This window comes from Stomoxys calcitrans, chromosome 3 (assembly GCF_963082655.1).
Source record: "Stomoxys calcitrans chromosome 3, idStoCalc2.1, whole genome shotgun sequence".
NCBI lineage: Eukaryota > Metazoa > Arthropoda > Insecta > Diptera > Muscidae > Stomoxys > Stomoxys calcitrans.
Window position 1 is genome coordinate 159,752,242 of NC_081554.1, and position 24,612 is coordinate 159,776,853.

The 24,612-nt window shown below is 39.5% G+C and overlaps 1 protein-coding gene across 4 annotated transcripts in view; it reads left to right on the plus strand.

The window, feature by feature from the left end:
- The window catches only part of LOC106093634 (rap guanine nucleotide exchange factor 2), a 106,432-nt gene that overhangs the window by 80,153 nt on the left and 1,667 nt on the right, over positions 1–24,612 (plus strand). For 2 of the 4 annotated variants that reach the window (XM_059364335.1, XM_059364337.1), the window contains exons 4-5: positions 3,053–6,767; positions 6,843–6,998. In XM_059364335.1, the coding sequence (XP_059220318.1) occupies positions 3,053–6,767; positions 6,843–6,998 (3,871 nt within the window). Of the gene's footprint in view, positions 1–3,052; positions 6,768–6,842; positions 6,999–10,503; positions 10,607–19,922; positions 20,502–24,612 lie in introns of those variants that run through there. The other 2 variants (XM_059364334.1, XM_059364336.1) reach the window with 2 other exon arrangements.

Genomic DNA, 24,612 nt, shown 5'->3' on the forward strand with positions numbered 1-24,612 from the left:
TCTTTGTCTGCACCCCAAGTGCTGCCAGCGAGTGACTTGAGGACCTTGTTTCTACTTTTGACTTTATTGCAGATTGCTGTGGCATGTGGGGAGAAAGTGTAGGAGCTGTCAAATGTGACGCCAAGTATTTTGGGACACTTGATGGTCGGAATCAATTCTCCATCGACCATCACAGTCAGCTCAGAATTCACCTCACGCGTATTTGTAGTGAACAGTGTGGCTGAAGATTTGGTGGCGGATATCTTCAGATTTCTTGCAGCGAAATATGAGGCAAGCTCGTTGAGGTAGACGTTCAACCTATCGCAGATGTCATCAATGGGTGGGGGGCCTGATGCCAAGATCGTACAGTCGTCCGCATATGATACGATCTCTATGCCGTCTGGAGGAGGTGGGATGGAGGAAAGGTAGAGGTTAAACAGAGCCGGAGATATCACCCCGCCTTTGGGGAACTCCCTGTTTCACTCTACGGTGTTTTGACTTCTTATCCCTAAATTCCACAAATGACTGGCGGCCACACAGATAATTCGCGACCCAACGTTTAAGGCCTGGCTGGAGGGACGTGTTGGCGATGTCCTCAAATAATTTGGCATGGCTGACCGTGTCGAATGCCTTCGATAGGTCCAATGCCACGAGGACCGTCCTATCACATGGCCTGGGTTGATTGAAGCCACGGCAAATGTGTGTGGTGATGGCATGCAAAGCTGTTGTTGTGCTGTGCAGTCTCCGAAATCCGTGTTGATGCTCGGCGAATGGAAATTCTCCTACGAGGCTCGGGAGGAGTAATGCCTCAAGCGTCTTAGCCACTGGTGAGAGAAGGGAGATCGGTCTGTACGACTCCCCCAAACTCGGGTCTTTACCAGGCTTCAGTAGCGGGATCACTCTGCCCATTTTCCAGACATCGGGAACTATAAGAGTGTTCAATGACAGGTTAAGGACAGTGGTAAGGTACTCAACTCCAGGTAAATCCAGATTCTTCAGCATCAATGTAGAGATTCCGTCGGGGCCCAACGCCTTGGAAGATTTGGCGCCACGGATGACATTCGTAACTTCGCCCACGGTAAATTGTGATGGCTGTTCATCGGCTCGGAGACCACGAATACGGCGAATGGCTCTCCTCCTTGCCCTGTCTCTCTCGGGATGCACGATAAATTGACGGTTGAACAACCTGGCGCATCTCTTCGGATCAGTCACGGTTAACTCGCCAAAAGTGACTGAGGTCCTGTCGTCCCGTCTACCGGGGTTCGAGAGAGACTTAACAGTGGCCCACAATTTGCCTGCACCGGTGCCTAAGTTACATTGCTCCAAGTGTTCCAGCCACAAATTCCGCTTATGTTCGTTGACTACCCTGTTTATTTCCAGATTCAGCTCGCTGATTCTGGGGTTAGCGGGGTCCATAGCACGAATCCCATCACGCTCGTCTGCGAGTACCACTGCTTGCGCCGGGAAATTGGGTCGCACTTGCGGTATTCGACCGGCTGGTATAAAGCGAGCGGCTGCTGCGTTGATGATGTCTCGGAATTTCCTCTCGGCCACAAGCACATCAGAGGGGGGTGGCAGTTCATTGAAGCGGCGATTGGTATACTCTCTGAAGCCAGTCCAATTGGCCTTCTTATAGTTGATGAACGTTCGGCGCTCAGAGGTTATGAAGTCGGGTGGTCGGTCGATGGTGAGGATTATGGGGAGGTGGTCTGACCCCAAAGAGATGACGGCTTGCCAGGATACGTCACTCAGGAGATCAGGGGATGCGATTGAGATGTCTGGCGAGCTGCTGCACCTCCTCGTAATCCTAGTGGGGGCATCCTCATTCACCGTGCAAAACGTGGAGCTATCTATCTGCTCTGCCAAAGCTATACCACGCTGGTCGTTGCCTAGGGGAGAATGCCATGACGAGTGATGTGCATTGAAATCCCCCAGAACCAGACGACTATGGCCAGATAGCAACCCACTTATGTCGGGGCTGTAGGCCTGGCCATTAATCGGGACACAGCTGCCAACCGGCGGTATATACACGTTGTATATCTCTATCTCGGCAGTACCAGACTTGACTGCTACCCCCATACATTCCATGTATGGGTCACTAGCGTCAAGCGCAGGCGAGATAGGTCTATACTGCACGGAATGGTGTATAACGAAGGCCAATCCCCCACCTCCATTCCTTGAGCGATCCTTACGTAGCACATTGTAGCCGTGACAACTGTGCAAGCTGCAGGTGTTAGTCAGCTTTGTCTCCTGGATCGCTGCGACCGATATGCTCTTCCGACTCATAAAATCCACAATCTCATCAATCTTGCCTCGCAGTCCATTGCAGTTTAACTGCAGGAACGATACATTTCCTGACACTGGCCTGGCAATAGTAGGGCTAGGGTGCTGTCTTTGCATAAATTGCCGTACGGGAGAGGTCGGGGGGGTCACATAGTCCGACGACGAGGACGCCGAAGGCGACGACGGCGACGCTTGTGACCCACTGCTGGCTGTGTTCGCACAGCACTTAGCGACATAGCCAGTATGACTATACTCCCGTAGCGAAGTTAGGCCAGAGCAAGAACGGAAATGTACCCACTCCAAGCACCTGTTACACCTCACCGACACTGACCGATGATGAAGGCGGTTCTGGCAAACGGAACAGAACCAGGGTCCGGGGTTCTTTTCAATCCCGGCACGGACCAAAAGCATACGGAGAAGGCACTCCGGGATGTGCCTCTCCCATGACGAAAAAAGACGAACACGTACACTGAGGCGGCAGCCCTTGCCGATGAAGATTCCATCGGGTCAATCCGGTGCGTACAACCGGCTGCCATGGGATTGAACCCATTCGTCGTTAATGGGTTAAGTAACATTTTTGCATTTCTTATGTTTTCTCTCCTTAAAACGAAGTTATGTCAACTCTAGTGATCCTTGGACTAGGCTTTTGTAAAGAGTAGTCAACGATTTACCTTTATGCAGCAGTATTATCTCCACCATGATTGCTTTCCTCATGCATTTCTCATTCAGTTCTTTCCACTTGCCTTGCCCGACTAATGAACATTTTTTCTCTTTTTTTTTCTTCCCGCAGAGCCTTAATGTCCGCGATGCCGTTCGTGATTGTTTGGAAAAGGATCCCTCTGAACGCACCGAAGAAGATGTCGAAATTCTACTCGAATTCACTCAAGGTCTTAAGGCTTTCACCAACATTACATTGGCCGTTAGACGAGCTCTATGCTCGGTTATGGTCTTTGCAGTGGTGGACAAGGCCGGTACTGTGGTCATGTCCGACGGCGAAGAATTGGACTCTTGGTCTGTGCTCATTAATGGCGTGGTGGAAATCGAGCATGCCAATGGAGAACGCGATGAGCTACAGGTGGGCGATTCCTTTGGCATACTGCCCACCATGGATAAATTGTATCACAAGGGTGTTATGCGTACCAAATGTGATGACTGTCAATTTGTTTGCATCACTCAAACCGACTACTATCGCATACAACACCAGGGAGAGGAGAACACTAGACGCCATGAGGACGAGGATGGTCGGGTGGTTATGGTAACAGAACTTCGACAGATTGGCAGCAATGATGCCACCGGCAGTGCGGCAACACAGAGTGCCAATCACAATGCCAATGCCAAACGGGGTCATGTCGTCATTCGAGGGACACCTGAACGTTTGTTGCAGCAACTGGTCGAGGAAAATTCCATGACCGATCCCTTCTATGTGGAGGATTTCCTCTTGACTCATAGGATATTTATTAAAAATTCACAAGAAGTTACCCAAAAGCTTTTGAGTTGGTTTGAGGCCGATGTCAATGGGGTAGAGCCAGTGCCAAAGTTTGCCAGTCATGCCACGCCGCAGGAGATAAGAGATCGTGTGACCCGCGTCGTTTTGCTTTGGGTCAACAATCATTTCACTGATTTCGAAGCCGACCATGAAATGATGGAGTTTTTAGAAATATTTGAAGCCGGTCTGGAGCGCAAGAAGTTGTTGAGCCAACTAAGGCTCTTGCATATTGCCTGTGCTGCCAAAGCTCGCAATCGTTCGTGTACCTTGACGCGTTCATCGCGTGACGAATCGTTAAATTTCAATATCATTGGAGGCTATGAAATGCGTGGTGCGTGTGTGGCCACCGGCGGCTGCGGCATATACATATCACATGTGGAGCGAGATTCAAAAGCTCAGGAGTCCGGATTGAAGAGGGGCGATCAAATTCACGAAGTGAACGGTCAAAGCTTCGAGCATGTCACCAGTAAACGGGCTCTCGAGATCCTTATGGGTTCCACACATCTCAGCATAACGGTCAAAAGCAATCTGTTGGGTTTCAAAGAAATGATGCAGGCTGTGGAATTGACCGCCAGTGGTGGCATGAACGCTGCCAATGGCAATATGGCGGGTTCAAAGTCGCTGCGAAGTCCCCGTCGCATATGTGCCAATGATGTGGCTAAACTGCATGGCAGAGCCGATTCCACAACTGACGACTTATCAGCAGCAGCAGCGGCGGCCGCCGCAGCCGCTAATCGGGCCCACATAGTGAGACTCAGCTCAGTTGATATGCTGTTGCACTCTTCCGGAGGTGAAGACCAAACCGATCGCGGTCTACCCAGTCCTGGCACCCCAATTCAGTCGGCCGGCAACATGGCTTCTAATTTTGTAAACAATTTGCTGCAATCGGTTAATGCCTCAGCGAAAAAAGATGCCAATGGCATGCAAGGTGGAGGAGGTGGTGATAGCAAAGGCGGAGGTTTTATGACCTTGGCGCCCAAGAGACGGCTACAAAAGGCTTTGGCCAAAATGAATTTGCTGCACAAGAATGTCACTGGTCTTCAAGCTTCCAATCTCAACGACTCCAGTGATGCTTTGCTAAATGTTGCCTGTTCCGAGAAACATAAAAGCGGTTCCCTAAGCAGTGCTTCGTCAGCAGGTCCGAATGGACCCAATGGAAGACTATACCAATCGCAGTCGAATCCTGACTTGACATCATTGCAATATGAGGATAATTCAGCAACATCGGCTACGCTGAATCCCACCAGTTATCTATCGGCCTCTGTGCATAGGCCCTCTGCGGTTTCAACCACGGGCAGTTTGGTGCCCGACTATCCCGAACATGTTCTAAAGGTGTTCAAAGCGGATCAAACCTGTAAATATTTGCTTATCAATAAGGAGACTACAGCCCACGAGGTGGTTATGTTGGCACTGCAGGAATTCGGTATTCACGATCCCAGTTCGAATTTCTCTTTGTGTGAGGTCAGTGTGGGTGAGGGGGGCATGGTGAAGCAAAGGCGATTGCCCGACCAATTGCAGAATTTGGCCGAACGCATAGGATTCGCCTCACGTTACTATTTGAAGACCAATGGCATTTCGGAGACCTTGGTGCCTGATGAATTGGCCTTGGAATTGGTAAGGGAATCCAATGTACATTTTCTACAGCTCAATGCCTATGAATTGGCCATACAACTGACGCTGCAAGACTTTTCCATCTTTCGGCAAATTGAATCTACCGAATACGTCGATGACCTGTTCAATTTGAAAACCAAATATGGAGTTCCAATGTTGAGCAAATTTTCGGAATTGGTCAACAGGGAAATGTTTTGGGTGGTTACTGAAATTTGTGGCGAGCACAATATTGTAAGGCGTATGAAAATAGTTAAGCAGTTTATCAAAATTGCCCGCCACTGCAAGGAATGTCGAAACTTCAACTCAATGTTTGCCATCATCTCTGGTCTGGGTCATGCAGCTGTTTATCGCTTGCGTCAAACTTGGGAGAAATTACCCTCAAAGTATCAGAGGCTATTTTCCGATCTCCAAGATCTCATGGATCCTTCGCGTAACATGTCCAAATATAGACAACTGGTATCTTCGGAGTTGCTTAACCAACATCCCATCATACCGTTCTATCCCATAGTGCGTAAAGATTTGACCTTTATACACTTGGGCAACGATACCCGCATTGAGGAACTCATCAATTTTGAAAAGTTGCGTATGATTGCCAAGGAAGTGCGTTTGCTGTCGCACATGTGCTCCTCGCCCTATGATTTGTTGGCTATATTGGAGTTGAAGGGCCAGTCGCCGTCGAATGCCATGTTTTCGCTTAACCAAATGTCTACATCGCAGGGAGGAGCTAGCAATCAGGGGCCCACCCTTATAGCAGCAAATGCCGGTAATGCCACCATTAAACGACGAAAGAAATCCACAGCTGCTCCCAATCCCAAGAAAATGTTCGAAGAGGCTCAAATGGTACGAAGAGTTAAGGCGTACCTAAACAATTTGAAAATTATCAATGATGAAGATATTCTTCACAAATTCTCACTGGAATGTGAACCAGCACATACATCGACCAATTCCACCTCCTCACAACATGGTGGCAACTCCTCACGAACGGGAGGAGACCAATTAAGCATTTATTCCCATACTTCCAATTCCTCCTCGGCACCCAATTCGTCGCTGTCGCTGCGAAAACGTCACCCCTCCTCGCCCACACTCTCAACTACCTCCTCCACATCATCTACCAGCGACAACAGACGCAATATGAATCCCAACTGTCCAAAATTTGGTACAGCTTCACCGCAAGCGGTGCGAAAAATTCTTTCGCTATCGGAGTCTACAAAAATTCGGCCCCATCAACCCTTTCCAAGGCCACCAGCAACGCTGCCCGGTAATATACCATTGTTGAGTAATCCGCATCTGCATGCACACGGTTTCAATGCGGCGGGAGTGCCAGTGGCTTTGGCCTCCTCCTCCACGCCCACACCAAGTCCTTGCTCACATCGACGTTTGGTTTCAGGAAGTAGCAATTCAATGCCAGGTTAGTAAATTGCAGATTTGAAAGAAATGACATGTTGAAAGAACTTTACCCTATTCTGTGTCTTATATCTTACAGCCACTTTGATACCTCCCCCCGTACGTTCGATACATGAACGTTCCCATTCAGATACTCCAGCACCTCCACCACCCTTGCCTTCGGTGGATTTGAATGCTGAAAGTAGTAGTGTAACTACTTTTCGTGATCTTCCTTTAAGGAAGTCAGTAACCTCTGGTAAGTAATGAAAAATTCTCTATTCCCGCTTTTTAGTAAAGTAGATTTCCAGTTTAAAGAAAGTATTGTAGTATGCATTTGATGTTTGAGGGCTTTTTACTTTTCCAGCTATTCATTCCTCCATACTAATTATAGAATTTTCTTAATAAATTAGTTAGAATCTATTCCATATCTAATTCATTAGTGCCTAGCAGCTAGGTTAGTGGAAGGCTTTCAAAGAAAACTTGGGAACTGCGGGCTAAGGTATTTATTAACATTCTGAAGTATTTCGTGGTAAATTCTAAGATTTGAATAAATAATTGTTTTCTTTTTGAACTCAGTTTGCTGAGTTGATGTTCACATTGAACTTTATTGAGTCATGCTCGAAATGATCGCAAAACTTTATGCTAAATAAATTAACGAAACTTTTCTTTTAAATTTTTATAATTTTTTTTTGTAAATTTTCAGTTATTTTTATGTTTATGTTTTTGTTTTTTTTTTTATTTTTGTTTTTTTAAAATAGTTTTTCTAAATATTTTTTTTTTTTAATTTTTAGTTTTTTTTAATTTCTTTTTTACATGTTTGATTTATTCGTCCATCCGAAACCATTATAAATTTTGTTTTTGTTTCTATTGGGTTGCCCAAAAAGTAATTGCGGATTTTTTAAAAGAAAGTAAATGCATTTTTAATAATACTTAGAATGAATTTTAATCAAATATACTTTTTTTACACTTTTTTTCTAAAGCAAGCTAAAAGTAACAGCTGATAACTGACAGAAGAAAGAATGCAATTACAGAGTCACAAGCTGTGAAAAAAATTGTCAACGCCGACTATATGAAAAATCCGCAATTACTTGGGTTGCCCACAATATTTAAAATAGAAAGCAAAATTAAAAGCCTTTTTTTAAGTTTTTTTATTTAACATTATTTTTATTTCTTAATTTGTTTTTTTTTTGTTCTTATTATACAAAATGTTTTTATTTATATTATTTTTTTTGTTTTTGGATTTTTATTTTTTTTTGTTTTATTATTTTTTTTATATAGTTTTATTATGTATTTTTTTAATTTTTGTTTTTATTTTTGATTTATATATTTTTTTAATTTTTACTTTTTTTTAATTTTTATTTTTTTTATTTAATTTTATTTTTTTATTTAGTTTTTATTTTTTTTATTTTTTTTTAATTTTTATTTTTTTTAATTTTTATTTTTTTATTCTTTATTAAATTTTTCAAATTTAAAATTTTTTAATTTAATTTTTTTTTAATTTTATTATTTATTTTATTTTTTTTTATTTTATTATTTATTTTATTTAATTTTTTTTTAAATTTTTTTTTAATTTTATTATTTATATAATTTTTTTCAATTTTTATTTTTTTCTAATTTTTATTTTTTTTAATTTTTATTTTTTTTTTAATTTAAATTTTTTTTTAATTTTTATTTTTTTTTTAATTTTTATTTTTTATTTTTATTTATTTTTAATTTTTATTTTTTTAAATTTTTATTTTTTTTAATTCATATTATTTTTTTAATTTTTATTTTTTTTTTTAATTTTATTTTTTTTTAGTTTTTATTTTTTTATTATTTTTAATTTTGTTTTCTATTTCTATTAATTATTAAAATTTTAATTATTTCAAATTTTATAATTTTATTTATTTTTTTAATTTAAATTTTTTTTATTTTTATTATTTTTTATTTTTTTTTTATTTTTAATTTTTTTTTTTATTTTTAATTTGTATTTTTTTCAAATTTTTTATTTTATTTTATTATTTATTTTCAATTTTTTTTTCTTTATTTTTAATTTTTTTTATTTTTAATTTTTTTTTTTTTTATTTTTAATTTTTTCTATTTATTTTCAATATTTATATAATTTTTATTTATATAAAAATTTTTTACTTATTATTTTTTTATTATTTTTTTATTATTTTTATTTTTAATTTTTATTTATTTATTTTTAGTACTTTTGCACTTCGCACTTCTTTCTTTCTATTCTTTACTTTTTATTTATTGTATATTTATTTTTTGCCTTTTTTATAATTGAGATTATTTTAATATTTTTTGTATTTAGTTATTATTTTTTTTTTATTTTTAACTTGATTTTTTTATTCCTACTTTCTCTTCTTTTTAATGTTTTTAATATATATAAAATTTTTTTCAAACATATTTTTACTATTTAAAATTTTTTTTATATATATTAGTTTTGTTAAAAAATTTATTCCTTAATTTTTGTTATTTTTTTATCGTTTCTACTTCTTTAATTGTTTTTACTTTTTTTTAATTGTTTTTATTTTTTTAATTGTTTTTATTTTTTATATTGTTATTTTTTTTTAATTTTTTTATATATTAGATTTTTTTATTTTTATTTGTGTTTTATGTTTTATATTTTTATTTTTTGATTTTTGTTTTTAGTTTTTTTGTTTTATTTTATAATTTTTTTTTTTAATTGTTTTTTGCTGACAACCTTGATTCAATTCTAAGTCATGTTGCTAACTACAATTCTCTGGTCGAGTCAAACTGTTACCTTTTCCTCTGTCGAAGGATATTTGTATGCCCTCTTAATCCTGCATTTTTATAAATATTGGATTCTTGATAAGTACAGTGTTTACTTGAGTTTCCTTAAGAAGCTGGAATATGAGGCTTTATTATATAGCTGCAAATTAATTAGTTCTACACGCCGTTGTCTTCGACTTACTCATCTACTGCCATTTAAAGAACCCGAATCAGCAGATCATAAAAAAATATGCCATTCACCATAATCTTCAAAGATTTTTCACTAAGCCATCGATACTCTGAGACGCAGGCCGCCTTTCTCAACGCAGACGTTAGAATATAAAATTGTCGAATGTCTTCACATTCTCCATAACAGACGGCCTAAGGTCTACAAGCTTATATCTATTTTTCTTTGTAATACTATCACCAGGATTTTGTTTCCCTAGAAATATACCAAAGGAATATGGTGCAGATCGTCTACTCTTGCTTCACCGCTATTAGCAATCAAATTAAGGAATGGTTCAATATCCGCGTATCTTGTTTTATGTCATGACACAAGACTCTCGACAAGCATTACTTAGCCAATATTTTAGTTGTTGTTGTTATTGTAGCAATGTGTTATACACTAAGGCGGCAGTCCTTGTCGATGAAGGACGGACTCCATCGGGTTAATCCGGTACGTACTGCCATGGGATTGTTTTTTTTAGTAAAGATTTAGTAAATCTTAAGTTTGTTTGCCCTTGTGTCCATTCAGGTACTTGGACTTTGAAGGCCCAGTATTTCGACATCGATTTCTTAAAAATATCCATTGTGTCCGCCAAAAATTTTTTCTTGCAAATGAAGATTAAAGTTGACAGTGGGGCTTCAAATATCGACAAACTGCAGGTCCATTATTTGTTGATATTTTCCGACTTGTATCTAAAATTATAAGAATAGGCTATACACTGTTAATAAGTCATCACTTTTTTTTAAGTCCTCATTTTTTTTTAGTTTTTCCAATTCTCAAGAGGAAATGAAAATTAAATCATTTTGAATTACAGCTTTATTTGAATGGATAAAATAGTACCGACTTCCTAACTAAAGCCGCTGATTTCTAGTCCTTGTCTTGTTTTCTTTGTATTTTGACTACGTAATAAGAAGACTGATATGATCAAACCAATAGGTAAGATTGTTAAAATGTGTTCGATCAAAAATGTTTGCTGTGCATCTTAAACGCTTTTGTCTTTACGTTAATCACAAAACCTAATCATGTATAATAACAGCAAAATTTGGCTCCTTTTAGAATTGAATTAACAGTTTTTCTATGTCTCTAAGTGTTGTCAATATTTTTAGACAATAAGTTTGCTGGGAAATTTCAAAGCTTATAAGCTTTGCAAAAAAGGAATTGAAATTTTCCTATCATGTGTGGGAAATTTGGACTTTTGACAAATGCTCCGGATTTTGGACTTTTTGACAATTGCCCTGGGCTAACATCTGGGTATATAGCAGGCTGCTAAACTTGTAAATAAATGATGGGTGCTGCAGGGTACTGCATCGCACTCTAAAATGTTGTCGTTTAATCTCGATCGATGCGTCATGTCGATCCTTTCTAGCACGGCATATTTTTTTCTAGTTTTTTCGATTTTCTTATCTACTATACTACCCTCATTATTTGCAATGGGTAGAGTGCATCCACTAGAGCTCTACACAAGACATTTTAAGTGGGCGCTCTGGGGAACCTATTTAACTCTAAGGGGCTTCGACTTCGACCCGCCAACGCAGACGATTCACCTCTTTGCAAAGTTTGGGAGATTGGACTCAAGGAGTTAATGAGTAAGGTGGTATACTTTGAATGGTTTCATTGATATCGCTGAGTCGTAAGCAGGCCTCCTTCATGAGGCCTGGTATTTCATTTAGACTGTCTTATGTGTTATAAATTTTACGGCATTTGTGTTGGTGATCTGCTGAAAATAGGGAAAAATTCACTATGTGTAGGAGTAGATCATTAAGAAGAATCTGCGATGGAAATCGTATTTGACCAATATGCTGGGTATGCCCCTATATGAGTATTTGCGTTTAATTAAGTTGGCGAGCGGAAACCAGGAATGGGAAGATTTGTCTGGCATGAGAACAGAAACCAAACACACCGTTTTCCATATCTCGAGTTATACCTGGGAGGCAACATCCTCGGCTCTTAATAACCGTAGTCTGGCACCGATTAGAAACTTCCTCGCCTTTCATGCGATACTCCCTTTAGCTTTATCTTTCAGTGTTGAAGTTTCTGAGGTTGTAGTTGTTATTGTAGCAGTGTGTTGTGCTCTATTTTTCGTCTGCTTGATTGGTGGGGTGCATCCAAAGGGATCTGGGTCTGAGACGAGTGAGTCTGGGTGGGCTTTTAAACAGGTGACATGTATCATGTGGTCCCTAGTCACAATCGGGACACACATCCTGCACGTTGGCATCAATCCTTGCTCTGTAGGTATTGAGGCGGCTGCATCTGCCGGAACGTAATTGAGCCAGAACTACTCTCGTTTACCGTGGGAGGTCAATTTCTTCAGGTGCAGTGGGAGGCGGTCGTTCTCCGAGGACCACATTCACCCGCTAGCTAATGTTGTGTAAACCCGCTTGATCTAGAGGTTCTCTCTTGTAGCGCTGAACCTCACGCTCTAGATCATGTAGATCTACCTTAAGGCTTCTGGGCGGTGAATACCTATCCACAGGACGATGATTTGGATGGTCTCTGTGATAACAGCGCAAAAGGTATTGCTTATACAGCATGGATCCCAAAGAAATGAAGGCTTGCCAGGATACCTCACTCAGCAGATCAGGGGATGCAATGGAAATGTCTGTCGAGATGCTACACCTCCTCGTAATCCTAGTGGGGTCATCCTCATTCCTTGCAAAACGTGGAGTTTTCAATCTTTTCTGTCAAAACTATGCCCCGCGGGTCGTTAACTAGGGGAGAATGCCATGAATTGTGAGGAGCGTTAGTCTCCTAGAACAGATAGTAGCCCACTTATGTCACATAGTCCGAGGACGAAGACGACGACGGCGACGCTTGAGATCCACTGCTGTCTATGTTCGAATAGCACCTTGCAACATATTCAGTGTGTCCATACTCCCGTAGTGACGTTAGGCCAGAGCAAAATCGGAAATGTACCCACTCCATGCACCGGTTACACCTCACCGACCGATGATGGAGGTGGTTCTAGCAAACCGAACAGAGCCAGGGTCCGGGATTCTTTTCAATCACCGCACGGACCAGAAGCGTGCGGAGAAGGCATGTGTCTCTCCCAGGACAAACACGTACACTAAGGCCATTGCCGATGAAGGCAAACCGGTTGTAGGTACGGGATTGACCCGATGGAGTTCTTCATCGGCAAGGGCTGCCTCCTCAGTGTATAACACATTGCTACAACAACAACGAGGATTCCATCGGATCAATCCGGTGCGTACAACCGGCCGCCATGGGATTTAGATTCTGAGGTGTAATATATTGGAGAAGTCCATCTGCTATTCTCACTGCATCGTCCAGGCAATGTTTCTGTCTTTACAGATAATCGACCAGCATAAATGAAACTTCTGTGCAATTTCATCGGGAATTGCTGTACCACGGTATAAGAAATCCTAAATTTATGAGTCCGAAGAATCACTGAAACTTCAACATCAAGAATTATGGACTCCTTTTCTATGCAAAGATCAGAGAGGGGGATAGCTGATGGTGAATATGGATGGTCCTATCAGAATTTAAGGTGGTTGCAATACTTCCTCAGACATCTTCCTTGTATCGTCTGTTTAACGGCATTACCTGGCAGCACGCCATATCACGGTCTTCCCATAATTCCCCCACAAGCGCCGCACTAGTCAACAGTCACTCCCCTCAAATATTGGTTTTGCTTAGAGAAAATTTTGAGAGCCCGAGAACCCAATTATATTTGCTAGCCGATGTAATTGCATCAAATTATATCTAAATAGTTAAACTAGATACAATTAAATAAAATTTGTTCTCGAATCTGTCCCAAATTTTCAACTTTTTTTACTTGCGACATCAACAACAAGGCGGCTGCCAACTAATCGAAAATTTCAAGTGTGATCTAGCAGCACAGCCGAGCATAGACAAAAGTGATGGGACTTAATCGTCAGGTTTTTGAAACTAGAGTCAGTGAACTGAATTTCAATATCAGTAAGGTAGTCAACTAACATAAAAGGAGAAAATGACGCCTAAAATGTGGAGCTCATTGAGCTAAAACTGGGTTCCTTGGTTTCCAGGTCAATAATGAAGTACTATACCACCACTAGAATATGTAAATGCTTCCCTGGAAGAATTACGTATTGCTTTAGAGATTAGTGCGCCCCGGTAGCCGAGTTGGTAGCGTGCTTGGATTACCAGTGCAGGGATCGTAGGTTCGATTCCCGGCAGAAGCCTTGGTCTGTCGCTACTGTGGTATCACAATGGGCTTAATAAACTGCTACAACAACAACCAGTGCAGGGGTCGTGGGTTCGAATCCCGACAGAAGCCTTGGTCTGTGGCTACTGTAGTATCACAATGGACTTAAAATTGTCTAAGTGAGTCTGTAAAGGACTGCCACTCTTAGTTGTGCCACGGTATGCTGTCCTTTTTAGATCTTTTTTTAGCAAAGTTTTTGTTTTAATTCTGTGTACCTCTAATTCAAGGACTACGCGACATGGCGGGATTTTTTTAACATTTTGGCCTCAGGCAACAAAAATTATATTTTTTGGCTTCAATATTCCCACCAAACTAAGTGGGGGAAATATGTTAAGAGCGTAATTGGGTTAGAGTTTTAACTCGAAAACTTCCATTCATACAATTTTGGCGGAAAATTTTGGATTTCATATTACGTTTTTTTCTTTTCATTTAATAACATAATAATTCTAAGGCCAACTAATCTGTTTTCATGTTACACCTTGCATTGCTTTCATTTATTTATAAAACTTTTTAGTAGTAAAACAAAAATTGCATATTGGAATGGCTGTGGTTGATGGATATAAAAGAAATGTTTTTGCGAAATTGAAACCAGTGTTTTGGCTTAGTAAGCACTATTGCATCGAAAAATCTTTTACATGGCATATCTTCTATTCTAATGGTGTGGTTCTAACACTCTAACTTTCAAATAACAAACTTTTCCACTTACATTTTATGCACTTTGGGTATCTTTGCTGTATACTTGCAGTCTTTTGAAGGGGGAAATGAGTTTTGTGAGAATAAAAAATATGCCAATATGGATTTTCTTGGTAATAATTTGTTTGTCTGTTTGTGCTTTCCTTTTGGTCTTAAAATCTTATTTTGATTCCCTTGCAGAATATTGTCCGGCTATAGACCATTTTGTTCAATACTTTTTATTCAAAGAATAGCACATCAAAGAACTTTCAAAAGTAAGGCAAAATGTGTGACGTTGCTTGAAAGCATTTGAACGGCATTCTGTATCATTTTGCCTTACTTTTGAAAGTTCTTTGCTGTGCTATTCCTTGAATAGAAAGCATTGGTCTATGGTCTATACCCGGACAATATCCTGCAATGGATTTTTTTTTAGTTTACTGTTTAAGAAAAAAAGTTCCTTAGTTTTTAGTATTTTCAGAATATTATAGAATGAAAACAAGACGCAATGGGTTAAACAAATCTCGTCATTCCTGCGACCCTATAAGTTATATACATTCTTGATCGTCTCAATTTTCTAAGTGTACCAAACACTTCACAGATTGACGAACGGACGTGCCATACTCCATTCTGAGTAGCTGCAATCAGCGGTATCGAGCGGAGAGTCTCAGTGAGAGGCCGGGCGACATCGTCTAAGCACAAATGAGACGCTGGAAATTTTTTCTGATGGTCTCGTCAAGATTCGAACCCAGGCGTTCAGCGTCATAGGCGGACATGCTAACCTCTGCGCTACGGGCCGAAAAATTTCTCGCCAGTGAGAGCTACCTCCAGTCTGCCATTTCCGATTTGTACAGTACTCCAGAATGACATAAGGGCTGAGTGCCACCTGTATGGAACAGGGACTTCTCCCCAAAAGTACTCCTGCAGAGGAGTTACAGACGGAGTTCTTTTTGGGGAGAAGGCCCGAAACAACTTCCTGCACGGGATAGCTGTGAGCACCACACAGGCTGGGACTATGAAGTTCGATCTGTGTGGTGCCCATAGCATCTTGGGTATAAAAACATTTTTCAAAAAAATTTTGATGATTTCGTATTCTTTGTATATAAACCTAACTTTTTGATCTCATAAAATCGGATTTTATTTATATAAAGACGCTATATAGACCGATCTCCAGACTTAAAGTCTTGAGGCAATAAATTGGTCATTTTTCATCCGCTTTCGATGAAATTTGGCACAGTGAGTCTTGGTAGACCCCTATTAATTTCTGTGAAATGCGGTTCAGATCGGGCTATATTTGGATATAGCTGCCTTAGACCGTCCACCCGATCTCCCGATACCCTATGAGGCCATAAAAGATCCATGTATTACCCGACTTCTATGAAATTTGGCACAGTGTGTTCTGGTAGACCACTACCCATTCCTGTATGGGGTACAGATCGGACCATATTTTGATATAGCCGATCTCCCGATATTGTGTAATAAGCCTATAAAAGTAGCATTTTTTATCCTATTTCAATTTCATCATAATCGGATGAAAAATGCTCCTTTTATGGGCTCAATACTATATATCGGGAGATCGGCCTATATGACAGCTATATCCAAATAAGGTCCGATCTAGACCACATTTGACAGGAATAGGTAGGGGTCTACCAGAACACACTACCAAAATTTAATCGAATTCGTGTAATAAATGGATATTCTATGACCTCAATATCCTATATCGGGAGATCGGGTGGTCAGTCTAAGGGCAGCTATATCCAAATATAGTCCAATCTGAACCGCACTTCACAGAAATGAATAGGGGTCTACCAGAACTCACTGTTCCAAATTTCATCGAAATCTGATGAAAAATGACCAATTTATTTCCTCAAGACTTTAAGTCTGGAGATCGGTCTATATAGCGGCTATATATAACTAAAATCTGACTTTATGAGATCAGAAAGTCAGGTTTATGTACAAAGAATATGAAATCATTAAAAATTTTTTGAAAAATGTTTTTATACCCAAGATATCTGCAAAATTATAAATACCCAAAATAGGTATTTATTGGGTATTTACCCAATAAGTACCCAAGCGTTGGGTATTTACCCAATAAATACCCAAGCGTTGGGTATTTACCCAATAAATACCCAAGCGTTGCGTATTTATCCGGTAGAAACCCATATCTACAGATGACTCATCAAATCGATGTTCTAAGTGCTTAAAAATACAGTTGTTTCGTATTTTTGTAGCATTTATTTCGACCAATCGACACCACCTTGGTTGAATTCACCATACCATCGATAAACACTGGTCCTTGAATGAGCTTCATCTCCAAAAATTTAATTAAGTTCATCGATGCACTGTTGTTGAGATAATCCACGCCGAAAGTTGTAAAAAATAATCGCACGAAAATGTTCACGATTTTATTGCAGAATATTTTAAGTTACTGTAAACAACACAAAAAACGCTCGTATGTCAAAACGTTCCGAGTACGTATAACATCAAAATTTTCAAGCTTTACAATAGAGCTGTCAGTTGGCAGATAGCAACACGAGGGTTGTCCAATCCCGACATATAAAAGGCAACCCTCGTACTGAGTACCTTGATGCTCGATATGACAAGGCGAGTTATGGGCGCCTTAAAATAGCCAATCTTTGGACCGGTACAAATTTGCTCACCTGTGGGAGCTTGACGAGGATCGCCCCCTCCATATACAAATGTGGCAACAATGACAAAAACTCTGCAGAAGTTCGCCTTCCCTCGTTTTCAGCGCGTGCCTGCCCTAACAACGAGCTCGCGCAGGGAAGTGTTTACTGATTCGGCAGCTTGTGCTAGGGACTCCTTGTAAAGGTACCAGTACGCATGCAGCTTGGTTCTGTACATCCTGTGCATTAGAGATCCTCCTCATAGTCGGTCTAAACTTTAAACTCTTACCATGATAGATAAGAGGTTTATTCAGGAACTTTTGATCTCTCACCCACATAGATTAGAAGACAGATTTCTTCATAACTATTCAATATGGCTTCTGCCAGACAATATGCAACTAATCTAAGTCAGTTAGTGTTAATTTTCAGCAGAATCAGTAGTAGTATGTATCCACGGTTCGTCTCGTCGAACTAATATTTGTATACCCACCACTGAAGGATGGGGGTATATTCATTTTGTTATTCCGTTTGCAACTCATCGATATATCCATTTCCGACCCCCCCGTTCTTGATCAGCGTAAAAATCTAAGACGATCTAGCCATATCCGTCTGTCTGTTGAAATCACGCTACAGTCTTTAAAAATAGAGATATTGAGCTGAAACTTTGCACAGATTCTTTTTTTGTCTATAAGCAGGTTATGTTTGAAGATGGGCTATATCAGACTATATCTTGATATACCCCCATATAGATCGATCCGTCGATTTAGGGTCTTAGGCCCATAAAAACCACATTTTTATCCGATTTTGCTGAAATTTGGGACAGTGAGCTGTGTTAAGCCAGTTGACATCCTGCTTCAATATGGCACAGATCGGTCCAGATTTGAATATAGCTGCCATATAGACCGATCCGCCGATTTAGGGTCTTAGGCACATAAAAGGCGCATTTATTGTACGATGTCACTGAAATTTGAGACAGTGAGTTGTGTTAGGCTCTTCGACGTCCTGTTTGAATTTGGCCCAGATCGGTCCAGATTTGAATATAGCTACCATATAGACCGATCTCCTGATTTAAGGTTTTGGCCCATAAAAGGCGCATTTATTATCCGATTTTGCTGAAATTTGGGGCAGTGAGTTGTGTTAGGCCACTCGACAACCTTCTTCAATTTGTCCCAGATCGGTCCAGATTTGAATATAGCTGCCATATAGACCGATCTCTCGATTTTAGGTTTTGGGCCCATAAAAGGCGCATTAATTGTCCGATGTCGCCGAAATTTGGGACAGGAAGTTAAGTTAAGCCCCTCGACATACTTCTGCAATATGGCACAGATCGGTCCAGATTTGGATATAGCTGCCATATAGACCGATCTCTCGATTTTAGGTTTTGGGCCCATAAAAGGTGCATTTATTGTCCGATGTCGCCGAAATTTGAGACAGTAAATTAAGTTAAGCCCCTCGACATACTTCTGCAATATGGCACAGATCGGTCCAGATTTGGATATACCTGCCATATAGACCGATCTCTCGATTTTAGGTTTTGGGCCCATAAAAGGTGCATTTATTGTCCGATGTCGCCGAAATTTGAGACAGTAAATTAAGTTAAGCCCCTCGACATACTTCTGCAATATGGCATAGATCGGTCCAGATTTGGATATTGCCGCCATATAGACCGATATCTCGATTTAAATTCTTGGCCGCATAAAAGTCTCGTTTATAATCCGATTTCACTGAAATTTGACACGGTGACTTATGTTAGGCTTTTCGATATCCGCGTCGTATATGGTTGAGATCGGTTTATTTTTAGATATAGCTACTAAAAAGACCAATATTGTATTATACACAATTGAAAAATGACTTGCACTTATTAGTATTTGGTCCAAATCGGAACATATTTGGATATAGCTGCTATGGGGCATACGGTATGCATTTTTCACCGGATTTTGAGAGGTGGTCTACATATATACCCGAGGTGGTGGGTATCCAAAGTTCGGCCCAGCCGAACTTAATGCCTTTTTACTTGTTCTTAAAAAATTTTTTTTGGTATAGTTTTTTCACTTGAGATATTTTTTTCTAAAAACAAAATTTTCCTAAAGCGAATTTTTTTTAAGGCAAATTTTCCTTGGGCAAATGTTTCCTTAAGCGATTTTTTTCTTTCATAAGCGAAATTTTTGTTAGGCCAATTTTTTCTTAAGCGAATATTTTCTAAAGCGTTTTTTAACTAAGGTAAATTTTCCTTGGGCAAATTTTTCCTTGAGCGATTTTTTTCTCTTATAAGCGAAATTTTTCTTAAGCCAATTTTTGCCTAAGCGAATTTTTTCTAAAGCGTTTTTAACTAAGGAACTGTAATTTTAAAGGAATTTTTCCTGTAACAAATTTTTTCTTTCATAAGCGAAATTTTTCTTAAGCCAAGTTTTGCTTAAGCGAGTTTTTGCTTTAGCGTTTTTTTAACTAAGGAACTGATAGTTTGCCCTTGTAAGATTTTTTTTTAATTTATCAAAAAATCTTTTTCCCCTCCAAATTAGTACGAGTAACTGCACTAGATTTCCTCTTACAAAAACAAAACTCCACCCATTTGCACACTTTCTTAAACCTACATACATGTAAGCTTCTACTAAACACTAAACCAAACGCGTAAGAAATAATTGCTAGCAAAATGCTAACAACGTAACAACAATCGTAGTTGCCAATATTTCACATGTTATTTGACTATTTCGTCCTAACTCCCCATTTTATGTCTAGGATCGGTATCCTCAAACGATAGTGGGCATGGTTCTTATGCTCAACATGACACAAGCTCTTCTTCGTCTGTTTACACAGCGGCCGATTGTCGTCTGTTGCAGCAGATTTCGAATACAGCAACAGCAACGACGACACCACGTAACATAAATACTTCTCAGTGCAATACGCGTGCATTATCGCCACAACTCCATACACTGCAACAACACCCATTACCCGGGACACCACAACCGACACCACCACCGACTACACCCACTATGAATGCACCAACGCCACCACCTACAACACAACTACTGCAGCAGCAACAACATCAACCACCGCCATTAACCCCAACACCACCTCCATACTTAATGAGAGGCCAAAATATGCCCATGTACCCGAATGGCGGTGGTGGTGCTGGTTGTGTTGGTGTTAGCGGTAACCTTTCACCACATACTGCACCACCATTGCCACCGCAGCATTTGAATAGGCCATTGTCACCGGCGGTGGCAGTGGCAGCAGCGCTACAACAGAGTATGCCACCACCTTATGCAACAGCTGCAGCTATGCTCCATCATAATCATAGACATTCCAATATGCATGGTAAGTGTTGTTGTGCGGATTTTAATGATGGGCAGGAAATAAACAAGAGAAAGCTATGATAGATAACAAAAACGTTTAATTTGTGGGAAAATATTTCCACAAAACAATTACAATGGCAGAAAACACAATAAATTTAAATAAATTTTCAGGAAAAAAAATTTAAGGTGATATTGTTTTAAATAAAAATTGGATATTCGGAGATTGAATTGATTGAGTTAATCACCTAAGCACCACCTCAGCACATTTTTTTAAATGATAATTTTTTTTAAGAAAACAGTTATCAACAATTTTTTATATATTTTTTACTAGCTGAACCGAGTCTGCTCCTCTGCGCCTTCTTTTACTTATATGGAACAAAATTATCCTTTAAATATTTATGTTCGACAATCAAAGATCTTTAAATGAAATATCATGCTACGAAAATAGTATTTGTATGTATATCGCTTGGCTAACAGTTAACCAATTTAAATGCCTTTTTCTGAATCCCTTTACTGAATTATGAATTCGCTCAACGGGTTTAGGGTCATTTGAGTTTGGATGTTAGATGTACTCCATTCTTAAGAGACTTTATTCGAGCCCGATATTCTCATGGGGATTATGGGAGTAAGAAGTCTCCCAGGATGGCAGTTGGTGGGTTTAGGGGGTGGTGTGGACCCACAGAAAAGTGGTCCCGAAAGTGGGTATGAATTTCGTGATCTACTTCCCCAATATGGGTTATAATATCCGTTTTTTAATCTCAAATACCTTTCATTTGGTCGGTAAATTTGTACTTTTGGGGAAGGGGCGGTGCCCCAAATACATAGTCTCACATTTGGATATCAGATTCGTATTCAACTTCCAAATATCATTATTTAAGCACCACCATATTACGATGATCAATAAATAATTGCTGTTTGTGGAATGTTTTTGGGTAGACTCCCAGAAAATTTGTCCCGAAAATGCGTATCAATTTTGTGCTCTACTCCCCAATACTTTTCATTTGAGTCCCACAATGACCTGGTCGGTAAATATGTCCGATTTAGGTGTGCTTTGGGGAGTGGGTTTGAGGTTTTTATTAGCCCTGAAAATAAATCAGCATCGTGCTCTACTCTCAATATCATTTATTTGAACCCCAAATTGCCATTGTACTCAAAGTTGGATATCAAATTCGTTTTCTAATCTCAAATACCTTTCATTTAAACCCCTTATTGCAAAAGTCAGCAAACATGTTCGCTTTGTGGAGAGCTCCTCTCTCTTTAAGACCCAAATTGCTATGGTGAGCAAATACGTCCTATTTGGGGGTTATTATGGGGGTGGACGTCTTCTAGACAATTGGTTCCACATTTGGATATCATATTCGTATTCCACACTCAAATACCTTCTATTTGAGTCCCATATTGCGATGGTCAGTAAATAAGTCCTATTTGGGGGGGTTTTTAGGGATGGGCGGCCCCCCCAACACTTGGTCGCACACCTTGATGTCAGATTCGTATTTTACTCGTTAATACTTTTTAGTTGAGTCCCAAATTGTCATGGTCGGTAAATATGTCTGATTTAGGGGGTGTTTTGGGATTGGGAAGGTCCCCCCAACACTTGGTCCCAAATTTGGGTATCAGATTCGTATTGTACTCTTAAATACCTTTCATTAGAGTCCCATATTGTCGTGATTGGTCTATATATATATTTGGTAGGTTTTGAGGTGGAGCGTCCCCACTAGGTACACCATCCGAAATTTGGTTACCAAATTTTTGTTTTTAGGTAACTATAAGAGAGCACACAAAATTTCGCTTAATCGCACCACCCATCTGAGAGATCTGGATTTTCTGAAAATAAGGGCAAGGGGGAGGGCGGCCCCCCCAACACTTGGTCGCACATCTTGATATCAGATTCGTATTTTACTCGTAAATACTTTTCAGTTGATTCCCATATTGTCATGGTTGGTAAATATGTCTGATTTAGGCGTATTTTGGGATTGGGGAGGTCCCCCAAACACTTGGTCCGAAATTTGGGTATCAGATTCGCATTGTACTCTTAAATACCTTTTATTTGAGTCCCATATTATCGTGTTTGGTCTATATATATATATTTGGTAGGTTTTGAGGTGGGGCGTCCCCCCTAGGTACACCATCCGAGCACACAAAATTTCGCTTAATCGCACTACCCATCTCCGACATGTGGATTTTCTGAAAATAAGGGAAAGGGGGAGAAGTAAATTATTGAATTTTATTATCGAAATGCGTGATTTGTTCAGAAAGTTCGTCACGCGCTTATTTTTCAAAGACGATGTGAATCGTAACGTAACTGTGAATGGTGGGGGCTACTGTGAGATGATATCCAACTTTTTTTTTGCCTAAAATGCAAGAGCTTGACTTGCATGACATGTGGTTTCAACCAGACGGTGCCATAAGCCACACAGCACGCGTAACAATGGCGAATTCGGTTCACGTTCGGGACCGCCGCCTTGATCTTCCAATTTAAGTTGTAAGAGCTCATGTCTATACAGACAAGCCCGTTTCAATTGACGCATTAGAAGACAACATTAAAGCATTTATTCCTGAGATACCAGAAGAAATGTTGGAAAGAGTATGCAAAAATTGGACTAAGCCGGTGGACCATTTGAGGCGCAGTCACCATCGACATTTGCATGAAATAAGCTTCAAACATTAAATTATATGGACCGTACTATCGATTCAAATAAAGATTTTCTAAATTTTTCAGAATTTTATGTTTATTTTTCTTTGAAAACTTTAATATAGCTCTTAAAAAATCACCCTTTATGTTCTTGATCTTCTCGACATTCTAAGTCGATTTATCAATGTAGTCAATATGTCTGTCGAAAACACGCTTACTTTCGAAAGAGTAAAGCTAGGCCTTGGAAATTTTGCACAAAATATTTCCTATTAGTGTAGGTTGATTGGGATTGTTAATGGGCCATATCGGTCCATGTTTTGATATAGCTGCCATATAAGCCCATCTCGGATCTTGACTTCTTGAGGTTCTAGAGGGCGCAATTTCTATGCGATTTGACTGAAATTTTACACGTGGTGTTTTGTGATGACTTGCAACAACTGTGCTAAGTATAGTTTCAATCGGTCGATAATCATCTTGAGTCACTAGAAGTTGTTATTCTTATACGATTGGACACGTGGTGTTCTGGTTTGACTTCCAACAACTGTATCGTGTATGGTCCAAATCGATCTTTAACCTGATGTAGCTCCCATATAAACCGATCTCCCGATTATACTTCTTGAGGCTATAGAGAGAGAGTTCTTATCTGAGTTGGTTAAAATTTGCACAATGATTTCAATCTATTGTCTGAATCGGTGCAGAACACGATATATTGGGTTGCCCAAAAAGTAATTGCGGATTTTTTAAAGAAAGTAAATGCATTTTTAATAAAACTTAGAATGTACTTTAATCAAATATACTTTTTTTACACTTTTTTTCTAAAGCAAGCTAAAAGTAACAGCTGATAACTGACAGAAGAAGGAATGCAATTACAGAGTCACAAGCTGTGAAAAAATTTGTAAACTCCGACTATATGAAAAATCCGCAATTACTTTTTGGGCAACCCAATAGCTTCCATATAAACCATTCTTTCGATTATGCTTCTTAAGCCCCTAGAGGGCGCAGTTGTTATCTGATTTGACGGAAATTTGGCACAACGACTTCTATGACTTTCAATTCTAATCCATTATTCTTTTCTTGCCTATAAAAATATACCGGGCAAAGAACTTAATAAATGCGATCCATGGTCCAAGATATAAAAGATTCGCCTCGCCCGAACATAGCAGGCTTTTACTTGTTTAATTTAATTGTGTGTGTCGTCCGTCCGTCTGTTGTAATCACTCTACAGCCTTCAAAAATTGAGATATTGAGCCGAAATTTGGTACAGATACGTCTTTTTGATGCACGGTGTTTAAGTACTTGAACGGGCTTAATCGGATCATATTTAGATATAGCTGCCTTATACATCGACCTGCCGATAAAGGATCTGAAGCCCATAAAAACTTTATTTTTTTATCGATTTCGCTGAAATTTTAAACAGTAAGTTAATTTAGGCCTTTCAATATAGGACTCAAATATGATTCAGATCAGACTATATTTAGATATAGCAGTCATATAGACCGAT